Genomic DNA, 26,017 nt, shown 5'->3' with positions numbered 1-26,017 from the left:
TCCCTCAAAAAAATGAAAGGCACCTAAAAGTGTCTAGCAATAAGACAATTGTGAGCCTGGTAGATAAAGGGCAGTGAAAGGCTCCACAAGGGTGCAAGGCTGTTACCAGCCGGGTGCGCCCCTGAGAATGGCCATTGATGCTGATATCTTGGCTTGTCGTTCGGGGGAGTGCTAACAATGTGTGTTTGTTTTTGTATTAGAAAACAGTTGGCTTTAATGAAAAGGCTTATGGGGTTGCATGCCCATTTAAGGGAAGCATTACATGGCAACACGAGAGGGGCACTTGGGAGCGAGCCCCTTTGCACTGTCCATTGTGATATCTTTGAAGAGGAGTGATGGGATGACAGTTTGTAGAGGGTAGTTGAGGATGATGACTGGGGTGGGTTAGGGAGAGGGGAGGGGCGGGAGGATGGTGGCCTCATTGGGACAGTATTGCAAGGCCTGAGACATGTGTATTTAATACCGTATCATATGTATTTAATACCGGTAAGCTACATGTGAAGCAATCAGGCTTCAGGAGCTTTCATGGAACTGAATCTGCGCTGTTAGACCTACAAACACATATGCTTGGCAAACTGGAGAACAGCAAGTCGGGTCTGCTGATGTTACCTGATCTCTCGGCAGCCTTCGACTTGCTGGATCATAAAATCCTACTTAAAAGGATGGCGACTGTTGGAGGCCTATCCAGCAACGCTATCATCTGGCTCAGATCATTCTTGGAGGGCGGCCAGTCTTGTGTTTACTGGGGTGATTGTGTTTCTGAACCACAAACAATAACATGTGGAGTCCCCCAGGGGGCATGCCTTCCAACTTTGTTGTTTAATATTGATATATTACCTCTATGTGTTGAGTTGGAAACCATGGGGATCTTTTTCTGCAATTATGCAGATGATTTTCAGTTGCTTTTGGACATAACTGGGAGTTATGAAATCGATCAACACACTCTGACTGCAACATATCATGTTATTAAACAATGGATGTCAGTGAACTGGCTCTGTTTGAACGCAGCTAAAACTGAGCTGATGCTTTTTGGGCCACAACACGCTCGATCCAAACTGAATCAAAAATATAACTGCTTTTCCATTGAAGGTAATCAAATCAAAACTGTCCAGAAAGTCAAGACCCTGTGCACCTATATGGAGGATGGCCTTGACAGTGAGGCACATGTCACAGCCATCTCCTCTAATACCAACTACCATCTTAAGGTATTGAGACAAGTTGCCCCGCTAATATCAGTGGAAAATCGCATAAAACTCGTAAGAGCAGTAATTCTGCCACGTGTTGACTATTGCAATGCTTTGCTAGGAGGAACCAGCAAAACTAATGTTCAACAGTTGCAGAAAATTCAAAATGCAGCCGTCCGAATCATATTCCAGATGAAAAGCTCCGAACCTACTAGCACTGCTAAAAGAAAGCTGCATTGGCTCCCGGTGGCAGCTCGTATTCAATTTAAATTGCTTACCACGTGTCATTTATGCATTTTCGGAAATGCCCCTTCATATTTGAAGGAGAGGATTAATATTTATCATCCGAATAGATGCCTGGGATCTATGGAGGGTTGCTTGCTGGTACTGCCACAAACTAAAAGATCTCATGGATTGGGACGGGCCTTTCATATTCGGGGTGCACAAGCCTGGAATGCACTACCAACCAAGACACGTAAAATGGAGGATCGTCTTCTTTTCCGCAAATAGATAAAGACTATTCTGTTTAATTAGGATTGTTCTTTTAACTTTCTCCACCACTGCTGTCTTTCGGCGCCTGGATGCCCACGGGCTTTGGCGCCTTATAAATCTGAATAACACAACATGGTAGAACCGCATCCTGCTTCCTCTGATCGCTCACTTATAACAGCGGTTCTGGCCTGGCGTTGGATGGAGCTTGCATTGCCTACCTCTTAGGGCAAGCATTAAAAACCATGGACACCTCCTAGGGAGGAAAACAGTTTTGCCCATATTCCAATACAATCGGATAGTAATTCCTCTCCTGAAGGCCTATCCATCCTATTCACAAAAGAGAACCCATATTCATCAAAACAAATCAGATATGTTTCACCTGAAGATCTTCTGGAGATTAGGACCTGCTTACTTGTTGATCAGGATAAGATCAGGATAAGAAGATAACCACGGCTGGATTTCTAGGCCATGTATTGTCAATACGCTCGAAAACACTAAAAGCATAAGATAGTACAATCCCAGTCTACAAACATTAAAACATAATTCAACTCACAGGCAGTGACATCAGCCATTTAGCAAACCCAGCACAAAGCGATTTGCTTCAACAAACTTCACGCTGATGGATTTATACAATCTACGTTTTGCAGATTGTGAACAGCACAAAGTATCACCAAGAAACTGAAAATGTATTTTTCCTGTCAACATCTTTGAACAATTGATAAATGTATTGAAATCGTGTTCTTGGCTTGACGACCATTCAACACACGGTTTTTGGTGCGTGTCCCCTTCTCATTATCATTCTAACCCATCCTTTTCGGAACTACACTCCCTGCATTCAGTGTTCATTGCACTGTATTCCTCTTTTGGACTTTATCTGCAGATGTCTTCCCTTTTATTTACCACACACTTCTTTCTCTCGTCCTTTCTTTATTTAATTTCCTTCATTAATTTCTGTGCATGATTGTATCTGTTTTAATATGTTTATTCTGCTGTAAAAGATATGGTAGTGAATGCATTTTAATAACCAATTAAATTCAAACTGACCTGTAGCGGGAAATAAAACTCCCATGTTTGTTTATGCCTCTAATTCTTAAGGAATTGAATCTGCAAATACTCCAGGTTCCAAATTGTTCAGTGTGGTTTGCAAAGAAAATACTAGGGACTATCTATGGGCACGCCTTGCAGTGCTTGACTCGATTGCCTGTTCGAACCTCTGAAGAAATGGTTTGAATAAACTCAAGCCATTCAAAACCTTCATATAGATGCCTGGCGAGCCGAATGAAGCTGAGTTGGTAAAAGTCTGATTCATGTTGAATCAATTCGAGACAATTTGAGAAATAAGTCATTGGGGCTCTTATTGGGTTTAAAAAAAACGTTTGAAATCCATATTGATTTTAAGAAAGGATGGTCAGATTCCCAAACGCTTTTTTGTCATAAGGAGATACACTTGTGTCTCTCATCACTTGTGACGACAAAAAACTGCAACATATTTTCAAATGGTGTCTGAATGGGCGCATCAGAGATGTGCACATCTATATGTCATTTTACGTCCTTTGTGAATTTAGGCCATAAGGGGATGTTTGTGCGTCTTTCAAAGTTCATCCCACATTCACAAATGGAATGCTGTTTGAAATGAGTGGAAAATAGTCACATTCCCTTGTACCTTTTTGAAATAGGCACAGGGGAATGCACACTGCATGACAGGGCCATTGGTGAACCTGTCATGCACTTTCTTTAAATAGATAGAATGGCAGCGGTATGCACTGGTGTACTCTGATTGCCTTTCTATCCCTCAAACATGGGTAGAAATCCTTTTTTCTTTTTAATGCTTGGCCCGTCATTGTGAAATGCACTTCCAGCACCCAAGGGGCTCTGGGAGCCTGTCATACATTAATCTTGGGGGCCTACTCCAGACACTAATATATGCATAGGGGCTGTACAGCACATCATTTACCCTGTTGCACAGCCTGCTGAAATGCTCAGATCCTAATTGTGGGTAAGGTGATTCTCTTTGGCACAAGTAAACATTCACCCTCTACTCAAAGGGCATCCGAAAGTGTGTGTTGCAGTTTGAAGAAAGTGTAATTGTCGATCATGTCATGAATTATCTTTTAAATGGACCAGTAGAACTATAAATTCAACTAGATTCACATTAAATAGAGCAGGTGGCACCAGCTTCACAGTGCTTGCCTCACTTCTCTGGAACTCCCTACCCCTCAACATCAAAACCATTGAGTCCTTCCCAATCTTTAGGAAACATGTTATTCGCTGGCTACTGAACAATGAGTAGCAATCACCTCTGAATCTCCTATGAACCTGCTGAAGTTTTGTAAATAATGTAAATTGCTGTAATTTGTAATTGTTGTACCATGTATAATGTATACCTCATTCCTGTAACTGAACTCTTCATGCGCCCATCTACCCACGGGTCTGGAGCGCTACACAAATAAAATAAACAAACAAACAAATAAACCACTGCTGGCCTATTTCCATTTCTATCCTACAAAAAAGGATAGAAATTCTTGTTTTTTTTCACATTTAGCAATGAAAAGCTTTCACGGCCGTAATTGTGAAATGCACTTCCAAAACCCACATGGGTGCTGGGAGCCTGTCAATCATTAATGTCAGGAGAGCAGACCTTCCACTAATATATGCAAGAAGGTTGACCAGTGCATCATTTCCACTGCTGCCGCACAGCCCCCCTGAAGTGTGCAGCTCACCTTTGTGGATAAGGTGATTGTGATCTACCCATTTCTAGAATGAACACAAATTGTCTTCGCTTTTTTCATTTGCGTTCGTTTTTATGTCCCGGTTGTATAATTTCCTCACCTAGCAGTAATACTGAATTCTAAGATACTGACATTTGTGATGTCATCTTTGATGTCCTGGGTGTTAGTCTTAGCAGTGCACGTTGGAGGCTTATTGACAAAGTCTACATGTGTTTCGGTCGGCAAATAGGGCTTTCAAATTCAGCCTGATGTAGTTCCAACCTTCTTCAGGATATAGGTGAGGCATAAGTCTTCGTCACACACATAACAATCCGGTGGAAGATGTCTTCCAACATTTACTTTCCAATATAGACTGATAGGGGTAGCGCAAACTCAGGACCCAATCCACAGAGCTCTATGGGTAACAGTTCCGGGAAGCATCTAGCAATACATCAATGTTGTTGGGAATCCACCTTCCAGGTAGGCACTTAATCGGATATCCCAATGGTATATGTGGAATAAGTCAACGATTGTTGAAACCAAATAGCTGCTAGCGTAGCTGTCTCTAGACCAGTTATCAATACGCCTGGGTTGCTATTGTACAGAAAAACACACCATTAGGGGATACAAGTGTGGAAAAACAAAATACTGTGTGGATATCTAAAAAGGGTTCAACACTAGGGTTGACCATTAGTATTGTTCAAGTTGACATTGATGGTGTGATTGTGAGTACGAGTATGAAAGGTGGAATGAATGGGGTGTCAAAATTGTCATTTATTTTTATAAATTGCATGGTTTTGATATCTTGATGTATATTGTAATAAATGTATTTTTTGTATTGAAATAATGTGTTAGTTATACCTTTCCAACCTCATCACCGAGGTCCATTTTTTGTATACCACTATATTGCTCACCTGGAGGATCTTCAGGAATACAGGTACCCTTATAACATATACTAGGAGAGTATACCAGGCAGATTAAAGGTGCAAGAATACATATGAGAAAATCCATGGACGTAAAGTATACCAGGCACATGCAAGTTGCAAGTGTGTACATATAAGAAAAGCCCTGGCGGGAGAGTATACCAATCAGATGCAAGTTGCAAGTGTGTTCATCTAAGAAAAGCCCTGGCAGGAAAGTATGGCAGTGCTGTAGACCTAGGCTGAATAGGCTGAATAGCCTGTGCTGAGGTTTGCACACCCTGGGTGTAGCTAACAAGCTAGAAAACAACATTTGTGTATATTGTGTGTGCAATGCTGACCAGTTTGTTGCTGCTTTCAAAAAATGACATCCAAACGTTTAGTTTAAACGAGAGCAAGCTGCATTTGCATGAAAACGACCACCTTAGTGGACTACGACAAAATGCTATTATACCAATGCATTTCGACTTGTCCATCAGGACTAATAGCTGTACACCGAGTATTTGAAGGTTACCAATCGGCCACAAAGACAAGCAATTGTGCATATTGCACCACAAATGTTGTTCAGTGTCATCCGAACTATTCAGAATCATAAGCATCCCATAGTGGCATGTGTGCAAACAGTGCCAGTAAAGCACCCTGTCACCATCAGTATACTAGGCAGATGCAAGTTATAAGCGTTTTCATGTGAGAAAGCCCTGGTAGGAAAGCACACCTGGCATCGTCAAGTTGAACAGTGCGTTATATACAGTACCCAAGGAAGTCCTGAAAAGGATACAAAAGGAACAGCATAAGACTGGAAACATATTAAAGAGGAGAGAAAACCTGGCAGGAGAGTACATCAGGTATGCTAACAAGATACAGACTGACAGCCAAGGTGTTATGCATACCAGTTGTGTTCTTGAGAGAAACTCAAGGAACTGATATTCTTGAATATAGAACAGAGGGAAGAGAAATCCAGGGGAAGGGAACCACCCTCTGGAACAAGGAACTTTCCATCTGGAACTTTTTGTGTTGCACATTTTCTTTTTGAACATTTATACACTACTAAAAGCCAAAGACATTTTCCCTTTTCACCTTAGAGTTGATTGTTAGAATGTGAGGGCCAGAATAGTACTTTGGAAACAGGACGTTTTGCTTTGGACATTCTGACGTTGACAGACCCTTAGTTTTGTTTGAGGCAAGGACACACCTCTTAGAACAGGGACAGAGAGGTATTTCCCAACCCCCTTTTCTTTTGTTAATAGAAGCTTAGAGTCAAAATCATAAGTCTCTGTGTCCGTGTGTCATTCCTGGTTCCTCACAGAAGTCATGACCAGCTAAACTCGGTGCACTCCTGTTAATGTCCCTCATAATGCTATGGTCCCTCATAATGCCATTTTGTATGTCATTGTGAATCCCCTCACTTATAATATGGATGTGCTCATGGGCTTTGCAATGGGAACGCACCAAGTTAAGGCAGTCATAACTTCCCAAATGTGCAGAATTTCAGGGGTTTTGTTGCGATAAATTTGGGCACCTTAACTAAAGTTTTTCAGTGAATTTCAAGGGTTTTGTTATATCATAGTTTTTGGTCTGTGCCACAATCTATGGCCTTCAGCCATGGCCAGTGATCACGGCCTCTGGCCTCGCTTTCAGGGGAGTGGGCCTAGGGATGTCAATTCACCAAAATACCAGGTGTAGCAGAAGTGACATCACACAACCCTTGACCGCTGATGACATCACAGGGAGTGTTGCAATTTGACCTGACCCAGAAGTGACATCACGGCAAGTGAAGGAATATGACCTTTCACCCTTCTACAAAACAGGAAGTGGCATCAGATAGCATTGCTTCTAAGTACACTACGAAAAATATAGTTACAATACCACTATAAAGTGATATAAATTTCATACAAGAATCACCATATGTATTGTTAATATCAGTGCTTATAGGGCCATATTCCCAAATCACTGTGAATGCAAGCAGACGTCCAAGGCCAAACAATAATGATGTGTTGTTATATAGCACTTACGCCCAAGCTCTTCATGACGTCCATGAGCGGGCCAGAGTCATTCTAGAGCGTTTTACCGAATGACTTCAAAGTTCTGGCTATTGAGGCCTTAGCTCTAGATTTGTCTGACTGGAGCTTTTGATTGGATGCAACTAGTTGCCCGGTCGATGGCCATACAATTATGCCATTCCAGTGATTGCACACCGGTATGTGCCATTTGCACCTGTGCGGATTACGGTACAACTATCTATTGTTTTCACTTTTTAATTTGTGAGGCACTTTTGCACTTTATAAATGTGTACTCATTTTTTTATTTTTATTTCTGTTTCTTACCCTTGTCTTAGGTGTTCAATTTGTGGTGTAGAATTATGTGTTTCAACTGCTTTGTATGACTAAATCATTTGGTTTGTACACCACCTTCTGTACATTGAAATGTAATTTTGCAGGCTAATTGCTGCAGTTTGATGAATAACATATATGTTTGTTTTTGAGTTAATGTGTTAATAATTTGGTTGCAATACAAAGTAAGGTGTTTCTTTTGTTGCATGTTTCCCTGCTCTTCGTATTTGAAATCAGGGCCCCCGGTGTATTCTCCAGTGCAGGGTTCAATGCGAGGCACTTTGCATCACCCAGTGGCCTTTGCATCTTGGGAGGATAGATCAGGGGCAATGTGCTCGCTTTGGAAGCAAGGCGACACGGAACACCACAGGTTCGATCCCTGGGTCCGCGCTTAGAAACTTCTGGGTATTAAGCTCGTTATTAATAACCTATCATGTCATATCATACACAGCAAGGGGGTCCGAATACAACCAAATGAAAATCATACCATACAGAGCTAAAGCCTAGACGCCTCAAAGCATGACTCCCCTGATACGCGTTGCACCAATGCTTTGCAACAGCAACATTGTTCTCCTCCAACCAACCAACCACTCCTCCCTCACACCTCTCTCACAGGACCCAAAGGTGCTTTAAGACCCATCTCCACCAAGCTTGGTCCAGACTAGCCTTCGCTGTACTTAACTGACAATAAGGTCCTCATCCACTGGTTGCTACAAACATCACTGTCTACCAGCAACAAGCCTGACTGCCAGTCATCTTTTATAAATTGAAGGAATGTTCTACTCTTGGAATCCTAAACCTTTCATCAAATTACCCGGCCCACTCTTTCTCACTCTTCATGGTTCGCTCTATATTCTAAACCGCGTAGACCGCTCAGCCTATCCTTCTCCCCTGGGCGAAGCAGTATTCCCCTAGTTGTGCATCAGCAAGGAATCTTGCAATGACTTCCATCTGCAGATTCCTTAATATGTGTGCCTGCTTCTCCATTCTAAGTGCTGCTCCTTGGAATTAGATCTAGTTGAGTAATGACATACAAAGCGGTTACATGACACTGCAATAAACAACACAATTCTGTTAGGTAACTTGGAGAATTCCCATGACACGAAGCATTGTCTAGGGTTGTGTACACACTGCACTAAGCATTCTGGCCGGTCGTCTCAGTGTTTCTTTTATATAGTATAGTCCCAAAACACACCAGTCATCCGCACACACTTAAATACCAAGCAAGGGTTTTAAAGCAAGAAGCAGAATTGGGTTCTACACTGCTCCCTGTACCTAGTGATGTTTTTGAAGAGAGACAAAATGGGGGTCCTGGGCAGATAGTGAGTGCCCTCTGCTATGTGACTGGTTCAGTAGCTAAGGGCAGGGTACACCATCTTACAAATGCATGCGTCCAATATGAACTTTATGTGCTTAACACATTATGCATATGTTATTGAAAGGATAACTTTAGGCATGTGTGAGATGGTGTACCCTGCCCACAACTACATACCAAGCAACCCAGCCATCCCTTTCTTCAATGCCAGAAAGTAAGAACCGAGTAGCTCGATGGCTAAAAACCCTGACCTCCAATTTCTGACCTCCTGACTATGCTACACACTAGAAGCAATGCACGTTTAGCACCCTTATGCATGCTCACTGTGCGTGTGATATGCACATGTCGAAACCCGCCAATTATGCAGCTTGTCAGCCCATCACACTGGGAGCGGAATGATCGCATCTATATGGGGTGGGTCTTGAAAGCAACTATGTGTACTGGACATGGAAAAGGCAAGCTCGTTGACGTTCTCCAGGAGTCTGGAACCTTTTTAGGCATGGCTTTCCATTGGAGTTGCTGGGTGAAGAGTCAGCACTGAACATGTGGCGTTATTGTCAGAAAAATATAAGAAACGCCACGTGAAGGGCCTTGCCTTGCTTAAAACTCGAGAAAGGAAGCAGTTGCCATGCGGTGGTGCTCTATGCGAAAAGGAAAGTCTAAAGATAAGTTCACATGAAAGGAAAGCAGACTCAGAAGTGTATATTGATCTCCTCCATTTGTCAGCTCAAGGGTACGGGCACGTCAGAGCTATTAATGGTGATAAAAAATAAATATATAATTTCATTTCCCATTCATCATAAATGCCAAGTTGGCTCTGTACATGCTCCCATTCCCACACCACCCCATGTGCTGATACCATACTTGATAGCTGATGCTATAGATGGCTCATTTGACGTGGTCAGGATTGTTATCAGAATTGTGCATGAGTTCCATACGCTGAATACCCCGACAATGATGCGTCTCTGGGAGCAGCAGGCTGCTGGTTCCCAGCTGGTGACACAGAACCGAAGACGAGTAGAAGGGAAATAACTGGGGTAACGAAATGCCAGGACTGGCAGATGTGCGGAGGACAACCGCACCCCTACCTCGCACCCTAACCCATGTGTTCGCCCGAAGTGCCTATTACATCCAATTGAGATTACCAATGTATTTGGAGAACTCTGAAGGTTTTCTGAAGGTGAACCCATGGACGTCTATGTAAGCATTAGAGTGGTGGGAGGGCTACCATGAGCCCAAAGAGGGGGGCACAGCCCAAATTAGGTGTGAGCCGAGAGGAGCGGCAGTAACTTGTGCTGATATTGTTTGGATGATGAAATTGAAATAATTCTAAAAGTAGATGAACGTGTTTGCAGCATTGACTAGTTTGCTGTTAGCGTTACCACGTTTGGGTGTAATATGGCCATTGATATGTCCGTGTTATTTACTATCGATTTCCACTGTTTTCTGTCCACAGGGCCATGGAGAGTAACGTTTGTTTGGAAGGCTCCAATGGAGTGATGAAGCCCATTCAAAGCCGCAAGCATGGAGGCGGGGAGCAGGGAGAAATGAAGGACAGGGGGCAGTGGAACAACAAGGTGGAATTTGTACTCTCAGTGGCTGGGGAGATTATCGGCCTTGGAAACGTCTGGCGGTTTCCCTACCTATGCTACAAGAACGGAGGCGGTAAGTACATGCATGAACTATTGAACTGAAGCATGTATGTTCCTCGGAGTCTCCGGAAGGATAGCTATCCTCCCGAGCTCAGCAGCAGTGCGCTCACCTTGGAAGCAAGACAACACGGAGCAACACAGGTTCGATCCACAGGTCCGCCCTTAGAAACCACTAAATAAATAACCATTAAAAAAAAAGGAAAAAAAAAAGAAGGGTTCATTGCCTCAGAACTGGCCGAGCCGTTCCATACCGCATTATTTCACAAGAACTATCATGGCAGTAAGGGACTTTCTAGCATGTTAGGACATTCAGCAGACTTTTCCCAGCTCTACTGGCTTGTCAGAGGTGGAAAACGGTACTGATTCCGATGTCGACTCTTTTCACCTATTACTGATTGTGAAATAGTAGAAAACATATAGCCCCTCCCCCCAATCCACCAATTAAGTTTTATTTATATAAAGCATACATTGACAAAGCCAATTAGCTCTGGGTTTACATAGATGCTCCATAAGCACCTGTGAGGCATTCACCATTTCTAGCTTTTGCATTGTGTTCTCACATCATTACCAGTCATTGGGAAGCATGAATACCGGATGCTGGAATGCATTCATAGCTACAGCAAACCTTCACACTTTCAAAACTCGGCTGCACTAGAAGCTCTCCACACTGACTCTGCTTCCTTCTGTCGCTCTCCCCAACCTGCTTGGAAGGGTGGCAGTGTGCGTTCCTAATAAATAAGGCCCTGAACACTGCCCCTCCGCCCCATCTGACATTACCGCTTCCTCTTTTGAGCATGGCAGTATTCAGCTCCTCCCTCTTACCCCTATAAGTGTTCTGGCTCTCTGTCACCCCCTTGGTCCTCTGAAATCCTTCTTCCCTGATCTAAAGCCTCTGCATGAGTCACCAAGTTCCAATATCCTCATTGTCATGCCGGAGGAATTTAACCTAACCAAGCCCTCTGCAGCCACTTGACTTGAGTTTAACGCCCTCCCATCCGTCATCTCCCTCTGCTCTCTCAATGACAAGCCTACCCAGTCTGATATGATATGGCATTTATAATGCGCCTATACACAAGTGTTTCAAGGCATGACGAGGCAAGGGAGGGGGAACAGAGGGAAGACTGAGATAACGATCTTACTAGGCCAGGTGTCATTGAGATTGCGCAAGTGCAGGGTAAGAGGGAAGGGGAAAAGTGCAGGGGGAGGGGACAGTGCAGTACATGGGATCGACAATAAAAAATAAATAGAATAAATAACAGCAATAGATAAAAGTGCGGCCATACTGGCTGTCTTAAACCCATTCTTTGAGTTGGTGATGCCATTATGGATGAGGTCATAACCAAAAGGGCAGGTATCATGTCACCCCCTCAAGACAGGGGTAATTGACCATGAAGTGTGCAATAAAAACATTGTTTTGCTAACGGTAAAAACGAGATTTGAACTGCAGCACCTCAAAACCCCTATAGGCACTTTAGGAGATATATTCTGCATGCAAGGTGCCAATATTGCTGTTAAAATTAAAGCATGGACATTTTGAGCAATTGTGTCATTAGTAATACCCGCATATACAATCAAGTACATGTTTTTCATAGTGCATATATAAGCACCTAAAATTATACGTGTAGGCGCTAAGGAAATTGTGAATGAATACATGCATTTAATAAGAAGCATTCAGATTAATTCTGACCACTGGCCATGGTCTCAATGTATGAGGGTGGAGTTTTTGAAAACCATTTCTTAATCAGCATTCAGCACAAAGTCGCCCCTGACTTCCTGATCCAACAAACCTTGGATTTAGTAATCCGAAGCACTCACAGTGATAAGGGTTTTTACCCCAACTTCAACGTGACAACATGAGGCATTGAAATGCACTAGATAAGAACCATTTGATAGGCTATTTACCTGTCTGTGAAATGTTGCAATAGGTGTAACATGGAGCATGCATTCAGTGCTTTTCTCACAGGTATTAATTTACACAGCGTGTGTACACAGTATTCGAGTAGAACAAGTAGAACCTTTGAATTGACTTAATGAGTACAGTGTTAATTCAGGACTTGAAGGTGAAATACAAGCGTGTGATTATAATACGACATAATGTTCTCTAACCTAAGTGTTATTGATTAAGTGCACATTTCCCCAGGAATGCAGTTCCTGACAAACCATAGAAGGTGTGGTTTGAGCGGGTATATTTAAAACACCATGCAAAATCCAAGTGGAGACTTCAGGTACCCAGGAAGATGATGACACAAAACCTCTTTTAAGGACACTGAGCAAAAGGATGGTAGAGCCTGACATTGCCTGGCATAATGCAACCGTGGACAAGTTAAGTGAACCTATCTGTTCTGGCCATGAAATCACTTTCCAATCTGGAACTCCTCTGCTCAGAGTGTCCAGAAAATCTGTTACAACAGAAAGTCTTAATGCAAAGTCAACCTATCTGTTCAGAGAATGAAATCACTTCCCAATCTGGATCTCCTCTGTTCAGAGTGTCCAGAAAATCTGTTACAACATGAAGACTTACTGCAAAGTGAACCTATCGTATCTGGCGATGATTTCACTTTCCAATCTGGATCCCCTCTGCTCAGAGTGTCCAGAGAATCTGTTACAACAGAAAGACTTACTGCAGCTTCTTGGTTGCTTCTAATAATAGACAGGTCATTCTGAACCAGTCCCACTACATCTGTAATGACATCCCTTAGTGCAAAGAAGACCTGCTCAAACTCTTGATTATTAGAATCCCTGCTATATTGTCTCACTCTCGGTCTGCATGATTTGCAAGATTGCTGGTGGCCAAGTGTAAGTTTGACCTGTTATGGATGCAGGCCCCTCCTCAAAAGAATTCTAGTCAGAAAGGGTGCAGGTAGCTGACTTCCTGAAATGCTCAATCGGTGTGCACCACAGACTAGCAGCTATCTGTATGATAGCTTTCCATTCTAGGGATTGTATCACCTCATTATTGTGATACCGTGAATGCATTGCCTGACACGGTTTACCTATGGCTATGGCTTGAGTCAGAGAAGGGTTGTGGGAGTTCCAAGTAGCCATATGGGCCCAAACTGGTCCCTGCTTTCCTTTTATTGCATTCATTTCCTTGGACAGCCTACAACACAGGTCGCCCTGACACATTTGTAATATGCTTTGTGCCGTTGCATTCCTTTTCTTCTCTATATGACACACTGCAGAACTGACCTTCTTCCCTCTTCCACCCAGGGTAGAAGCTCAAGTTAGCATTGCTGAGAGTAGTCTCAATCTGCATATCATTTAAGAAATACATCAAACTTGGACATCCGCATGTCATGCTTTGATTTGCCATATTTGCTGACCCCATGTAGACCAAAGAGGGACAGTTTTCCACCATGATTGTTCAGCCATGTTTGAAAATAATTACTAAATCTGCAACGTACATGTGCTGCGCACTTTCTGGCTCTGTGGGGAACGTATACTGATTTTTAAACTTGCAATCGCTTGTTTGGTATTGCTTTAGTGAACTATATGGGAAATGTGCTTGGAATTCAAGCTATCAGTTTGGAATGGCAATGCACACTGTTCCCAGAAAGTGTATTTGGGTCACAATATGGGCTCATGCTTGGCGAACAAAAAGTCATTGTAATATCTCACATAACACACCTGGGACCCCATATCATGGAGGTCTTCAACATCATCACAAGCATCACACAAAGCCTTGTGTGCAAATGTCTGGAGCCTAGCTCTTAAAAGTTATCTATATGTTCTGAACCCAGGATTACTGGGTGCAAACAGTCTGGATTTATGATTTGATAGGTTATTTATAACACGCTTAATACCCAGAGGTTTCTGAGTGCGGACCTGGGGATTGAACCTGTGGTACTCTGTATCGTCTTGCTTGAAAGGCGAGCACGTTGCCCAGGAGCTACCCTCCCGAGATTCATCAATCACAGAAATCTGTGAACTTGCGGCTGCTTGGCTGGGTCATTGAGTGTTTTCAATGATGACATCTACACATGACCCATGGTTAGGGGAAACATCTGTGTCAAGGCTGGAGCTCGTGGCTCCTGAAGCTCTCTCTTCTATAACAAATGTGAAGAACGTAAAGGCTTTACAGCAAACTTCCTTGCTTACAAGTGGAGTGGATACCATGCTCATATAATTGTTAGAAGTCAGTGAGATCAAAAATATAATGAGACTCAACCCTAACAGAATTATGTACAATGCCAACGTTTTGTAAACTCATTTCGGAAAGTCTGTCCAAAATAATTCCTTCATAGCTTTAGCAACCCATGAGGCTTTCCTGAATTGAGGTGCTGTAGTCATGTGTGGCATATTCTGAATCACCTTGGATGTCAATCATCATCATCTGTCACATCTCTATCTCTTCTTCTTCAGGCTCCTCGACTGGAAGAGGATGATTGCATGCACACATTGTGCTACCATTTGAAGCATGTTCCAGGTGATTCACAGACACTTGTCTTGTGCCTCACTTGGGTGGAATTGTGGGCAGGACAGCAGTTCTGGAAACTTTCAGTCTGATTACTTGCACTGCAGGTCTGTAGGAAAGGCCAAATGGAGTCTTGTCATGGGTCTTCTCCAGGACCCAATCTCCTGCCTTAAGGGTGGCATCAGGAGTGGCCTCAGCAGCTTCCACCCGGACGGCAGCGTTGTTGCCAGCAGTTGTTCTTGTCTGGAGAGAGAACTGGGGAGAGTGTGTAGATCAGCCATAAATATGTTTCGCCCTAACAAAAGCTCAAATGGCGCCTTACCGCTGCATAAAGACTGGCATGGTAAATTATTTAAACATCTTATTATTAGGGGCACACGGTCCACCCTGTTACCCCCATTGAAAGGATACATTTTGTCAGGCACAATTTATGGAGCCATTTGCCCTTTCTATTACACCATTGATCTCTGGACGAAACAGATTAGAAAAATGCAGCTCTGATCCCCAAGCCTCTAATGCCTTTCTCAGGGCCCGCCCTCCAAAAGCTGGCCCATTAGTAGCATAGGATGCCTGAGTTTATGTCATGGCTACTAAACCCCAGAGTGCCTGTATGACTGATTTGCAGTCTGGTCTCTTCTGAGGGATCATCCAGGTGAATCCTGTGCAGGAATCTACTATTACTAGAGCATATTTGTAGTTGTTTACTGCTAGTAGTGGGCATATGTGATCCACATTTTGAAAAGAAGAATTCGCCTTCCTTAGAGGTGCTTCCCTGGCAGGGATATCAATTGAAGGTTGCCAGGGGTAGCAATTGCGACCCCTGAGGTCTCCCTTGCTATCCCTAAAATAAAGTCCCCTTTGAACTCAGTTCCTGCCACAGATAAGCAATTAGCAGTTTTGTTCTCCAGTAAAACATGTGTGGACTGTAGATTGAGTTTACAGAGTTTCGCTAATTCAATTGTGTGCCATTTTCACTGTAATTAGTTGTTCTGATAGAAATGTCATGCACCATGTAACATTCCCCTTGTGCACAACATGCAGTCTGTTACAGCTGTCTTAAACTGATTGCTTTGAGTTGATTATATCATGATGAAGGAGGTCATAATCATAAGGACATGTATCATGTCAAGTTAAAAAGTATCAACGGTGGGGAACCCATGTAGTGAGCTAATGTAGGGCTTATATGTCTCATGTGGTTACATCACGGGACAAGGGGTGGAAACATCTGTACACCATTGATTAGGGATTCGCGCCTTGAAACACCTGTGTATAGGCGCGTTACAAATGCCATATCATATCATATCATATCATAGGGAAGTGTAAGTCTGGTGAAAAATGGGGGTGGGCATTGTCACCATTATTGTTTGGTTGCAACAACCTACGATTCACATGGTTCCTCAAAGCTTGTTTAAATATCTCAGTTTCAGTCGTTTTATACAGAGCAGGTGGTTTTGAAGTACTTTCAAAACTTTCTGGTTTTGAACCTGTAAACTGCCAATGAAGACTCTTTTGAAAAGCCTGCATAGATCATATTACACTAGTTCAGGCATGTCATGACAAGGGATCCGGCGACTGCCACTCAGAGGAGGCACTTGAGGACCTTTACACGTATTGAATGTCAGTAGTTCTGCCCCTTACCTGTTTTTTCCAGGGGACTGGGATTTGGTGGGGGAAGAAGCTTAAATCTAAGTAAGAGGCTATTCCCAGTTGCTTGACATCTTACATGAGCTTCAGTACAATGTGTATTGGCCAGACGAAAGTTAATGTGTTGTCCTCTGTGACACCCAGCACCAGAACCTCTTATTTAGAGAAACCAAGATCATGGCAGTTCACCTGCATGCACAAATAGAGATGACCCAGGAGGTTTGTGATTCTGTCCTCGGTGTCAGGACACTTCCGTTCTAGTTATAGAATGACCTATGTGTCTTCAGACTACATCTGGAATGCAGAATGAGACATTTTAATTACCTCGGGATGTGTTTGCATCTCATTTCTAATCAAAATTCTTCAAAAGAAAAGAGGTAAGAAAGATGTTCCAAATGATTACCTTTGTGGGGGGGTACAGCCAATCCATTCCTGATCTACTGACTGAAATATTTTTGAATATCTGGATTGGTAGCCTGGATTCATGTGTACTCTCTGCGTTTTGTTAATGAGATGTTATGGTACACAGTATTTTAGACAACAGAGAGAGTGTGGAGCTATTTTTCTCTGGCACAATATTGAGATCCACTCTTGAAGACTGCAATCATGATCTCCATGCAGGTTTCATTTGTCCCTGTACATCATGAAAAAGGGCACATTTATATGATGTAATGTAATGTAGTGCAGTGAAAAGTGATCTTTTATAGCAGCCTTCTGCCATTATGGTGTCCCTGCTGCATGTGGTCCAGTTTGAAAGTAGGAGTGTTGGCACAGTAGGGGTTTGTGCATGTGGTGTTAGATTGTAAAAGGACATGTGGGGCTATCATTCTGACACAATGTATTGCACTACTAATGTGTACCCTAACAATTGCCCTGCAAGGAAGAACACCCTCTCCCTGGGTGGTGTAAGCAGACCCTAGGAAGCGCTGTGGCATCGCCTATCTAAAAGGGATAGGTAAGAGGGAAACTTACCCTATTGCTACAATGGATGCCACACGGGGCAAGATGATATGTTCTTGTATGTAGTTAACCATTAAGAAACAGTATTATTTCATATACTGTCTGTCTCAATTGATCAAGCAGTTCACGTTGGACTGTTGGTCAGAAAGGACAATTTATTTGCCCTCTGAGAGGTGTGCTTGTATCACTCGAGAGTAAAATGAAAATGTGTAAGTGTATGAAAAAAATATATAAAACCTAATGTATATAAAGATTATCATAAGGTTACAAAATGATGAACCATCTGATGCGGGTGCGGAGAGTAACTCTTGCTAAATTAGATGTTCTCAATTTGCATCTGGTTTGAAAGAGAAATACTATCTTGTATATTGGCAAACCCCCTATTGGCTTTTGTAAGGTGGGATATCAAGGGTAAAAAAGAGAAAAGAGACTACACCACAAGGCTTTTAGTCCTCTAGGGTGGTCTATATAGTTAGTAATGTTCTACAGGTCTCCCTTGGTTATGAGACTTCCAAGGTAGTGGGGGCTCAGCATGGCTCCCAGGTGGTCCCCAAATGTTGTGTTGCGCTACTGTATGTGAACAAACTGAAACTTAGTTGGAATGCTACTGTTTGTAAAACTGGCCTATTTCCTCTCTAATTAAACTCATTTAACACTATACATATCTATGAGGCGCCTCAGACTACGGGACTTAAAGCTGCAGAAAATAGTTTAGGTGCGCTGTAACAACTTCCTTAAGCTTTCCCTTCTTCCCTCCCCAGCGACCAGAACTTTAGTGCCGCCTACGCTGCTGCATGAAAGAACAGGGTGTGGAGCGGCGCTCAAGAAAGGAGGGGGCCACCACAGCATGAAGGTCACATGTGTGCGATCTTCAGCACTGCCCCGTGTCGGCCAGAAAGTGTCACCATACAACATTACATGAGGCTGTTTTTAGTACACAGGGCTTCCTTACCCAGTTTGGCATATTCCTCACTGGAATTAACTCATATGGTCTGCCCCATTACAAGGAATTCTCTAGGTTGGCAGTAACAGATGCAGTGTTACAGAAATACAGCATGCACATCCATTTTCACACTCATTTTGACAAAGGTGGAGGCGTGCGTACAGTAACGGGTGTGTGCCGCGATACAAGAAACCTATAGATAGATAGATAGATAGATAGATAGATAGATAGATAGATAGATAGATAGATAGATAGTAACAGATCAGAATTACACTGCACACTTTTTTATGCGCTAATGGTTCAATTCTGGCCTTTTTGTTCATTACATGAAGAAGGGGTTAGAAAGGTGGGCATCAGGCATGCCGAGCCTGTCACCCCTTTTGATTTTCACCATGCACGAACTTTGTTTGCTGCACTCAAGTGAATGGGCTGTGCATGCCATTCAGGACAGGAAAACAAGTTTTATAAACTGAATTATTATTATTATTATTATTATTATTATTATTATTATTATTATTATTATTATTATTATTATTATTATTAGGGTATTTGGCACAGACCTACCCTTCAGGAAGAAACTGAGTGCTTTGCAAATCATAGAGGGAAAGGACATGGTGAGAGAAGCTGAGATAGAAGGGAGCCAGGAGTATGAGGCTGGGCAATTTGGCAGCAAGGGATCTACAAGCAACCTCGGGAGGAAGTAGGGACAGGGAGCAGATCACACAGCCTCATGAAGGTGTGGGGAGTGAAACTTAGTTGATTTATTAAACATTTTAGCCTACACCTCTTTAATGCTAGTAAAAATTGAGTTACACTATGAAGTACTTGACTTCATAATATGGTGGTAATTACTGCAGGCAGTATTCCTACGCATGCAGTAATTCTGCCAGGGCCATGATGAGGCAGGTGGTAAAAACAGCGTTTTACATATAACCTCGTTTTTACAGCTACCGTCATACACATCTAGGGGCCGAATCATGGAATTATTTGCGTGGAAAATTGGGGATTTGCACGCCATTCTGAGTATGAAACCCTGTTCGTCGATTCATGCACAGCACTTTTTTGAAACCTGCGTGGAGTTTGCGCAGGCTCGGCACATCTCTGCAAGTGGTCGAGTGCCTTGCGCGAGACACCATGCAGAGCATGGCCGAGGCCTGCGGAAATGGGGCAGTGGGGTGCGGAACTCGAAAAATGATGAAGAACAAGGGAAAAAGTGGGTGTTACGAAGGACGGCCTGCAAGCCGTCCATAGCACGCCCACTGATGCGCACAACAAAGTGTATTCATGGATGTGACAGCGCAACCTCTCGCCTGCGAAATGCCCATGCAAATCCCTCCATCTCTACGCCACCCGAAAGCAGGCGTAAGTACACTTGGGCATAGGAATTGCAGCGCAGAGGTGAGTTTGCATGTCAGATTTAGGGGTGCGTGTACGCAGCCGGGGAGCCGATCGAACTTAGGTTTGCGCATACTCAGTGTACTGTGGAGCTGGAACAGTTTACGGGGGTTCGCACACAGATTTTTGGAGTTCTACTCGCATTACTATACATCGTACGCATATTGTCGGGGTGCCGGTAATAGTTACAGGGGACCCCGCGCAGGGGCCCCGAGATGCAGGTCTGCTTGCTGGGAACCCCACACACTGTTTGAAGGATGTGTGTATTCGCACCCGGGGGAGCACACAAAGGTAACTGTTTTGGCTGTTTTTGCTTTGCGTGGGGGCGTGTTGGGGGCATTCCGGCTGCGATTTGTGTATAGGATTAAAATTCCATGAATATGCAGGGCGCGCATTTTTTCTGTGTGCAGGCTAGAGGATTAATGCGCTCTTTTCCATGAATCAGCCCCAAAATGTGGAAAAAACTGCTTTTGTTTGACTTCTCCTGCTTGTTCTGTTTAAAGGTGTGTTCCACTATTGTGTAAAAAACTGTTTCAATTAGTACAAGCGGCTGGCGTGTGTGCTGCAACGCTTAGACAAGGCTTTAGCAAGTGCAAGCCCGAACTGCATACAAAGTACAGCCTTTCACCTTCAGTCTCTACAACACCAGATGTTGTACGGCTTGCAGGATGCAAGACGCACTGCTACAACGTGAGCCTTTCTGCATCAATTAAATCAACACCTCTGCAAATGTGTTTGAAATGAAGGATGTAAGCTCTTGGAGAAAAACAATCTAGCTTTTAACAAAATAACATCAGGCAAGATAACCTACTCCGGTCCATAAACTGTTGATTTTTTTTAAAAAAAGTATCAATATACCAGTCAGTCAATACTTTATTTTGCATGAAAGCCATCAAGCACAAAACAGTTAAAAATAGATGAACACACTGTACAAAGAAGGTTACAATAAATACTAGGTTTAACTTGCAAGAATAAAATGATTCAAATGTATATGTAAGACAAAAAGAGGAGAGCAAATTTGCAGCCTCAAAAACAGAGCCTAAGCAGTTCTCCTCATTTTCACCAAGGGCCAAGTAATGAGCAGGGCCTTCTGCTTCTGTTATCAATACCTTCCAAGGCTTTCACTCTGTGCCTCCAAGCCCTGTGAATAGAGCGAGGAACCACACACACTAGATAATGCTCTAAGGAGCTTTTACAAAATGGCAGTGCGTCTACAGTTGACCGAAGGCTGGTGGCTCTAGAGACTGGTCTTAAATACCAGCATCTTAATGGGTTCAGCACCTCGCAGATGAGCAACAAATGGGTTACAGTTTCATTACCTGCCCCACATAGAGGGCAGGCACACGACCTATTGGATCCCCTGGGTTTAGTAAAGGAGGCTAATGTCAGGATCCCCAGCCTAAATCGAACATACAGGGATCTCTCGTATGGTGGTGAAATGGCGGCAAAATAACATTCAAGGCCACACCCTGATTCATGCAGTGAATAATCCTTACACAATTGAGCCTTTTTGCTGCCTCTACCAGATTCTCCCTACCTCTGGCAATTGCAGTTCTCTTAGTCCTGGTTAAGGCTCATTTGTCTGTGTTGTGAGGATCCTTCCACAACCCAGCCTCATTTAGTACAAGGAACAATTCTTTTACATGGACGACCCACAGTATGGTTTCACCACCATCCAAATTCAAAAGAGGCCTTAACGCATCCCAACACTTTCCAAGGCCCTCTGTGCACCATAACCAGACCCAATAAAAGACTGGTTTGAAGGAGACTAACTCCCCTATTGGGCAGATGTCAAGCTCCACATGTAAGAGCGAAGCAGGTTGAGCTTTGGGGAAGTAATAACAACTGTTTCAGAAATATAATGCCCAGGAGCTCTAATATCCCCAAATTTCTGCCCCAAAAATAGACGCCGTTATTGCCTGTTTTTGATATAGTTCTATAGCAGGATAAATAGCACCACTCCCATGCCTGATAAAGAAAGATTTAGTAGACCCACTAAACTTCCCCAGATTGCTGCACGATTTTCCAATTGGGGCAGGCCATCCTCTATTCTCATGATACCTGACAACCAGGTCATCAGAAAATGGAACCTGTTCCAATTTCGAAGCAGTCACTGTGATGGGCAAGAAACTGTGTTTAGCAAACTGTGGTTTGAATACCATGAGCATCATTTTCATGATGTTCAGGTTTAAATCAAGATCCTTACACTTACTCAAGAAAATGTCCAGGGTAACCTTCAGACCCTGGGGAGAGGTGGCCATCATTGTCTACATAGAATAGAGCCAGATATTTATCCGGGCCCATCCTTGAACAGTCCATGATATTCATCAATAGCAGATCGACCATCTCTTCAATGTAGACACAGAAGAGCAGGGGGACAAGCACGCACCCCTGCCTTACATCTTTGTCTACACAAAAGGGAGCTGTGGTCTTTGCCGGCGAGGCCACACCGGACCACTGCTTGATTCTCGCAGTGCAATGATTGTATAATAGAGATCGAATGCGGGGGGCATTTCTTTCCTTTAACATCCACCCAAGTGTATCCTGTGAGACATCGAAGGCTATCATGAGATCCCTGAACACAGCGTACAGCTTCAATTTCAGCAACACAGTGTATTTCTGTATCAACAGGAACAGCTTGAAAGTTTGGTCTACTATGCTCTTTCATTTTTTAAAACCTGCTTGAAGGTCACTAATTATATTGTTATTATCATCCCAGGATTGTAGGTGGAGTGGAATAACCCCTCCCAAATGTCTTCCTTGTGGTATACCCTACCTCAATTTCTATATATAGGTATTTTGACTGCATTTTGCCAGGAGGCAGGTACTATAACAAGGTTAATGATTGCATTGTAGAGTTTCCACAAAAACAGGCCCCAAATCCTTACCTCGTCCTTATACAGGTTGATAGGTATTTTATCTGGGCCAGAGGCCTTTCTGTTTTTTTGGGACGCTATAGCCTTGCTTACTTTGAGTTAGCTGGCTGGTCCTTTTGGAAACGGCCATTACATGCCCTGAGTTCCAGATTGCAAAATATACAACCCATATCAATTGCAAATCGATGAGCTCTCCTTGGTGGGGTTGCCACCAAGGATGGGATATCCCGTGCTGTATCCTGGTCCTCCCAGAGGCCCTCCAGTTGCCTGATGGGCTGAAACTGCAGGTTTGAATTTCCAGCAACTGGTATGTAGATCTTTGAGTGATCGGGTATCTCCCGTGAACTCACCAGGTCTTGTATTTTCATCAACCACTGCTAGTCCATTAATTTCAGATGGCCTGCTATAAAAGTTAAACAAAAGGATACTATTTCCCCCATTAGTTTGTAGAACCAAATGTTGGAGATCTACCATATTGGTAGGCTGGCCAGCCAACCTCCCAGTTTGGCGCTACATCTAACCAAATGACTAGGCATTTACTTGACCTCCCTTTAGGATCTATTATTGCCGGGATGTCAAACGACTGATATCCATGTAACAAAACCATTTCAATTGCCCATGTTTCCTGCAGTAAGATTATCTGGAAGCCTCTAATGAAGGCAATCCAGCCCGGATCCTCAAGATGCTTTATGAGCCTCGCTATATTCCATGAGAGTAGCTTATGACCAGACAACGTGGCAAGGTTGGTTTATCCCTGCCTCAGTCAATCTACTCCTTCTAGATCTCCGGCATCGATCCCGCCGACAGGGCCCATGTTCCTTGTGCTGTTACGAGCATGTGGAACCCTCTGCTCTCTTAAAATCTTCTCAGGTCTGTTCTTTAGACTGCATGTGCTAGCTAAAGGATCCTGAATGGTAGTAGTAGGTCTGATCATGATTGCTCAGTCTATTGTGGAATAAGTCTGATAATCAGCTGCCAAAATCCGATCAAGCAGGTCCCAAGACAGCAAAACGACCTGAATACAATCTGCAGAGCAATTGGGCATTGGGGTCTGGATGCATCTGAGGACATCCTCTCTAATAATAGACAGACAACCATTGACATACCTGATCCAATGGGTACATTTGTTTTTTTAGAGCTTCTTGATCTTCATACGAGCTCTGTATAATTCGGGGTACGTTAACCATAGTTATAGAAGGGGGTTCTCTATTACACTCACTCAATTCAACAGTGGGTCTACTGCTTTTGACTGAGGGGTGGTTCTTTTCCTCCAGACAAGTTCTATTTACTGTGATTAAATTAGTCCCAGAAAGCAGGGGCTGTCTCATATGTGGTGGCCTGCCCTTATTATTTGGCCCTCGTAAAGACCGGGTAGATTTGGTCCTGCCCGTCCCAAAGGCACACATTTTCAATGGGTAGCTGGTTTATCCACATTCAAGTTTCTCTCTCCTATTGGGGAATATGATAGGCCTTCTTGCGGTGTGGGGAATGTAGGGCGTATTTCTTCCTTGATCTTTGATCTGCGATGTCACTGTGGAATGCCTAACTTTTAATGTCTTCATTTCATTTAACAGCTCTTGAAAGCAGTTGCCGATTTTGTTGGCTATTGAATCTTTGATTTCTACAAATATTTCCTCAACATTTACATTCAATTTGTGCATAGTGCCCGATGTTGGCATGGTTAAACTAGCCGCGTCATTTGGCTTTGTCTGCATTTATTAGCAGTGAGAGTGTGCCTGCAATTAACCTTTCTTGTTGTAGTGCACGTGCGTCTTGCATAAGAAGAAAGCTGTTCTTCTTATACAACTTCTTTGAGCCCTTATATACCTCTTTTGTAGTAACACTCAGGTTGGCAAGCACCAAAAATCTATTATATAATGTCATCCCTTCTTTATATTTTTAGGGGGGCTAACTGGAGAGAGTTAACCTCGGAAGCTTTTTCCCGGACACTATCTGATAGCTCTTGATGCTCCTTTGGCGGATATGTTTCTATTACATTGATTACTGAACGCACTCCCCCATCCCCCTTTTTGTTAACTGGCAGGACATCATTTTTTCCCCTCCTGCCCTGTCCTCGGCTCAACTTCAAGGAGTACACCGACTAGACAAAACACTGACTCTGGACTTAACTGAAGGCTGAGAGTCGGGGAGGGCCATTAAGAGGATGGCTTGGCAGGATAGCTCAGGGAGGATAGCTTAGGGGCAACGTGCTCACCTTGAAAGCAAGACAACGTGGAGCACCACAGGTTCGATCCCCGGGTCCGTGCTTAGAAACCTCTGGGTATTAAGCGCGTTATAAATAACCTATCATATTGTATCAATTACTCACAGTCTGCATCTATAACTTACAATTAGAACCGTTGCATCTTACCTGGACCCTCATATTGTCCTCTGGGCACCTTTTATCAATTGGGCGATCTTTGTCATGTAATAGCCCTTTGATTTCAGCGATAAGAGTAATCACTTCTGTAATTGGTTTAAACATCCGAGAGATTTTCTTCTGTCTAGCTTCAGGGGGAACAGGGGATGACTATAAAAATAAATAAAATGACTGGCTAAAATGGTCCCACGTTGTCATATACCACCACTTTGTTCCAATGAATTCCAATAGGTCGCGCACAAGAGCAGCCCAAATAAAAACAGTGGGCCCGATTCATGGAATATTTACCCGGTTTAAAGTGAATTTGCACTGCTGAAAAGTGACTTTGCACTGCCACAAACCCTGATGGGTGGAACCGTGTGAAGTGTATTTTTACGGTGCAAAGTCCCGGCAAAGTCAGCGCATAGTCATTGTTGCAGCACAAAATGACTATGCATGGCAAAAATGCACTTTTCACAGTTCCATGAATCAGGGTTTGCATCGGCAGTGCAAAGTCACTTTTCAGCAGTGCCAAGTCACTTTGAACCGGGCAAATAGTCAATGAATCGGGCCCAGAATGAGCAGCATGTCCCAAATTCATAAGACCCCCTTCCCTTGTGTCCTCCTCCTCTTGCCTAACGATATTACAGTTCTACACAATCAAAATGATCGAAAAAGAAAATCGACGGGGCAGGCATCGGAAATAAAAGCATACGAAACAGCTCCTTGCTTTCCTCCTTAACTATGCTCCACTTGCAGGAAAGAAAAGGAAGGAAGGAATGCAGCTACAGCTGCAGCAGTGAGCACGGGAGTGGGGAACGCATG

The 26,017-nt window shown here is 43.3% G+C and overlaps 1 protein-coding gene across 3 annotated transcripts in view; it reads left to right on the top strand.

The window, feature by feature from the left end:
- The window catches only part of SLC6A12 (solute carrier family 6 member 12), a 525,985-nt gene that overhangs the window by 183,302 nt on the left and 316,666 nt on the right, over positions 1-26,017 (top strand). For all 3 annotated transcript variants that reach the window (XM_069628586.1, XM_069628587.1, XM_069628588.1), the window contains exon 2: positions 10,406-10,614. In XM_069628586.1, the coding sequence (XP_069484687.1) occupies positions 10,410-10,614 (205 nt within the window). In that variant the 5' untranslated portion in view covers positions 10,406-10,409. The remainder of the gene's footprint in view (positions 1-10,405; positions 10,615-26,017) is intronic.

The sequence above is a fragment of the Ambystoma mexicanum genome, chromosome 12, assembly GCF_040938575.1.
Source record: "Ambystoma mexicanum isolate Mex_15411 chromosome 12, UKY_AmexF1_1, whole genome shotgun sequence".
Classification (NCBI taxonomy): domain Eukaryota; kingdom Metazoa; phylum Chordata; class Amphibia; order Caudata; family Ambystomatidae; genus Ambystoma; species Ambystoma mexicanum.
This window is presented reverse-complemented; position numbering and strand designations above follow the sequence as displayed.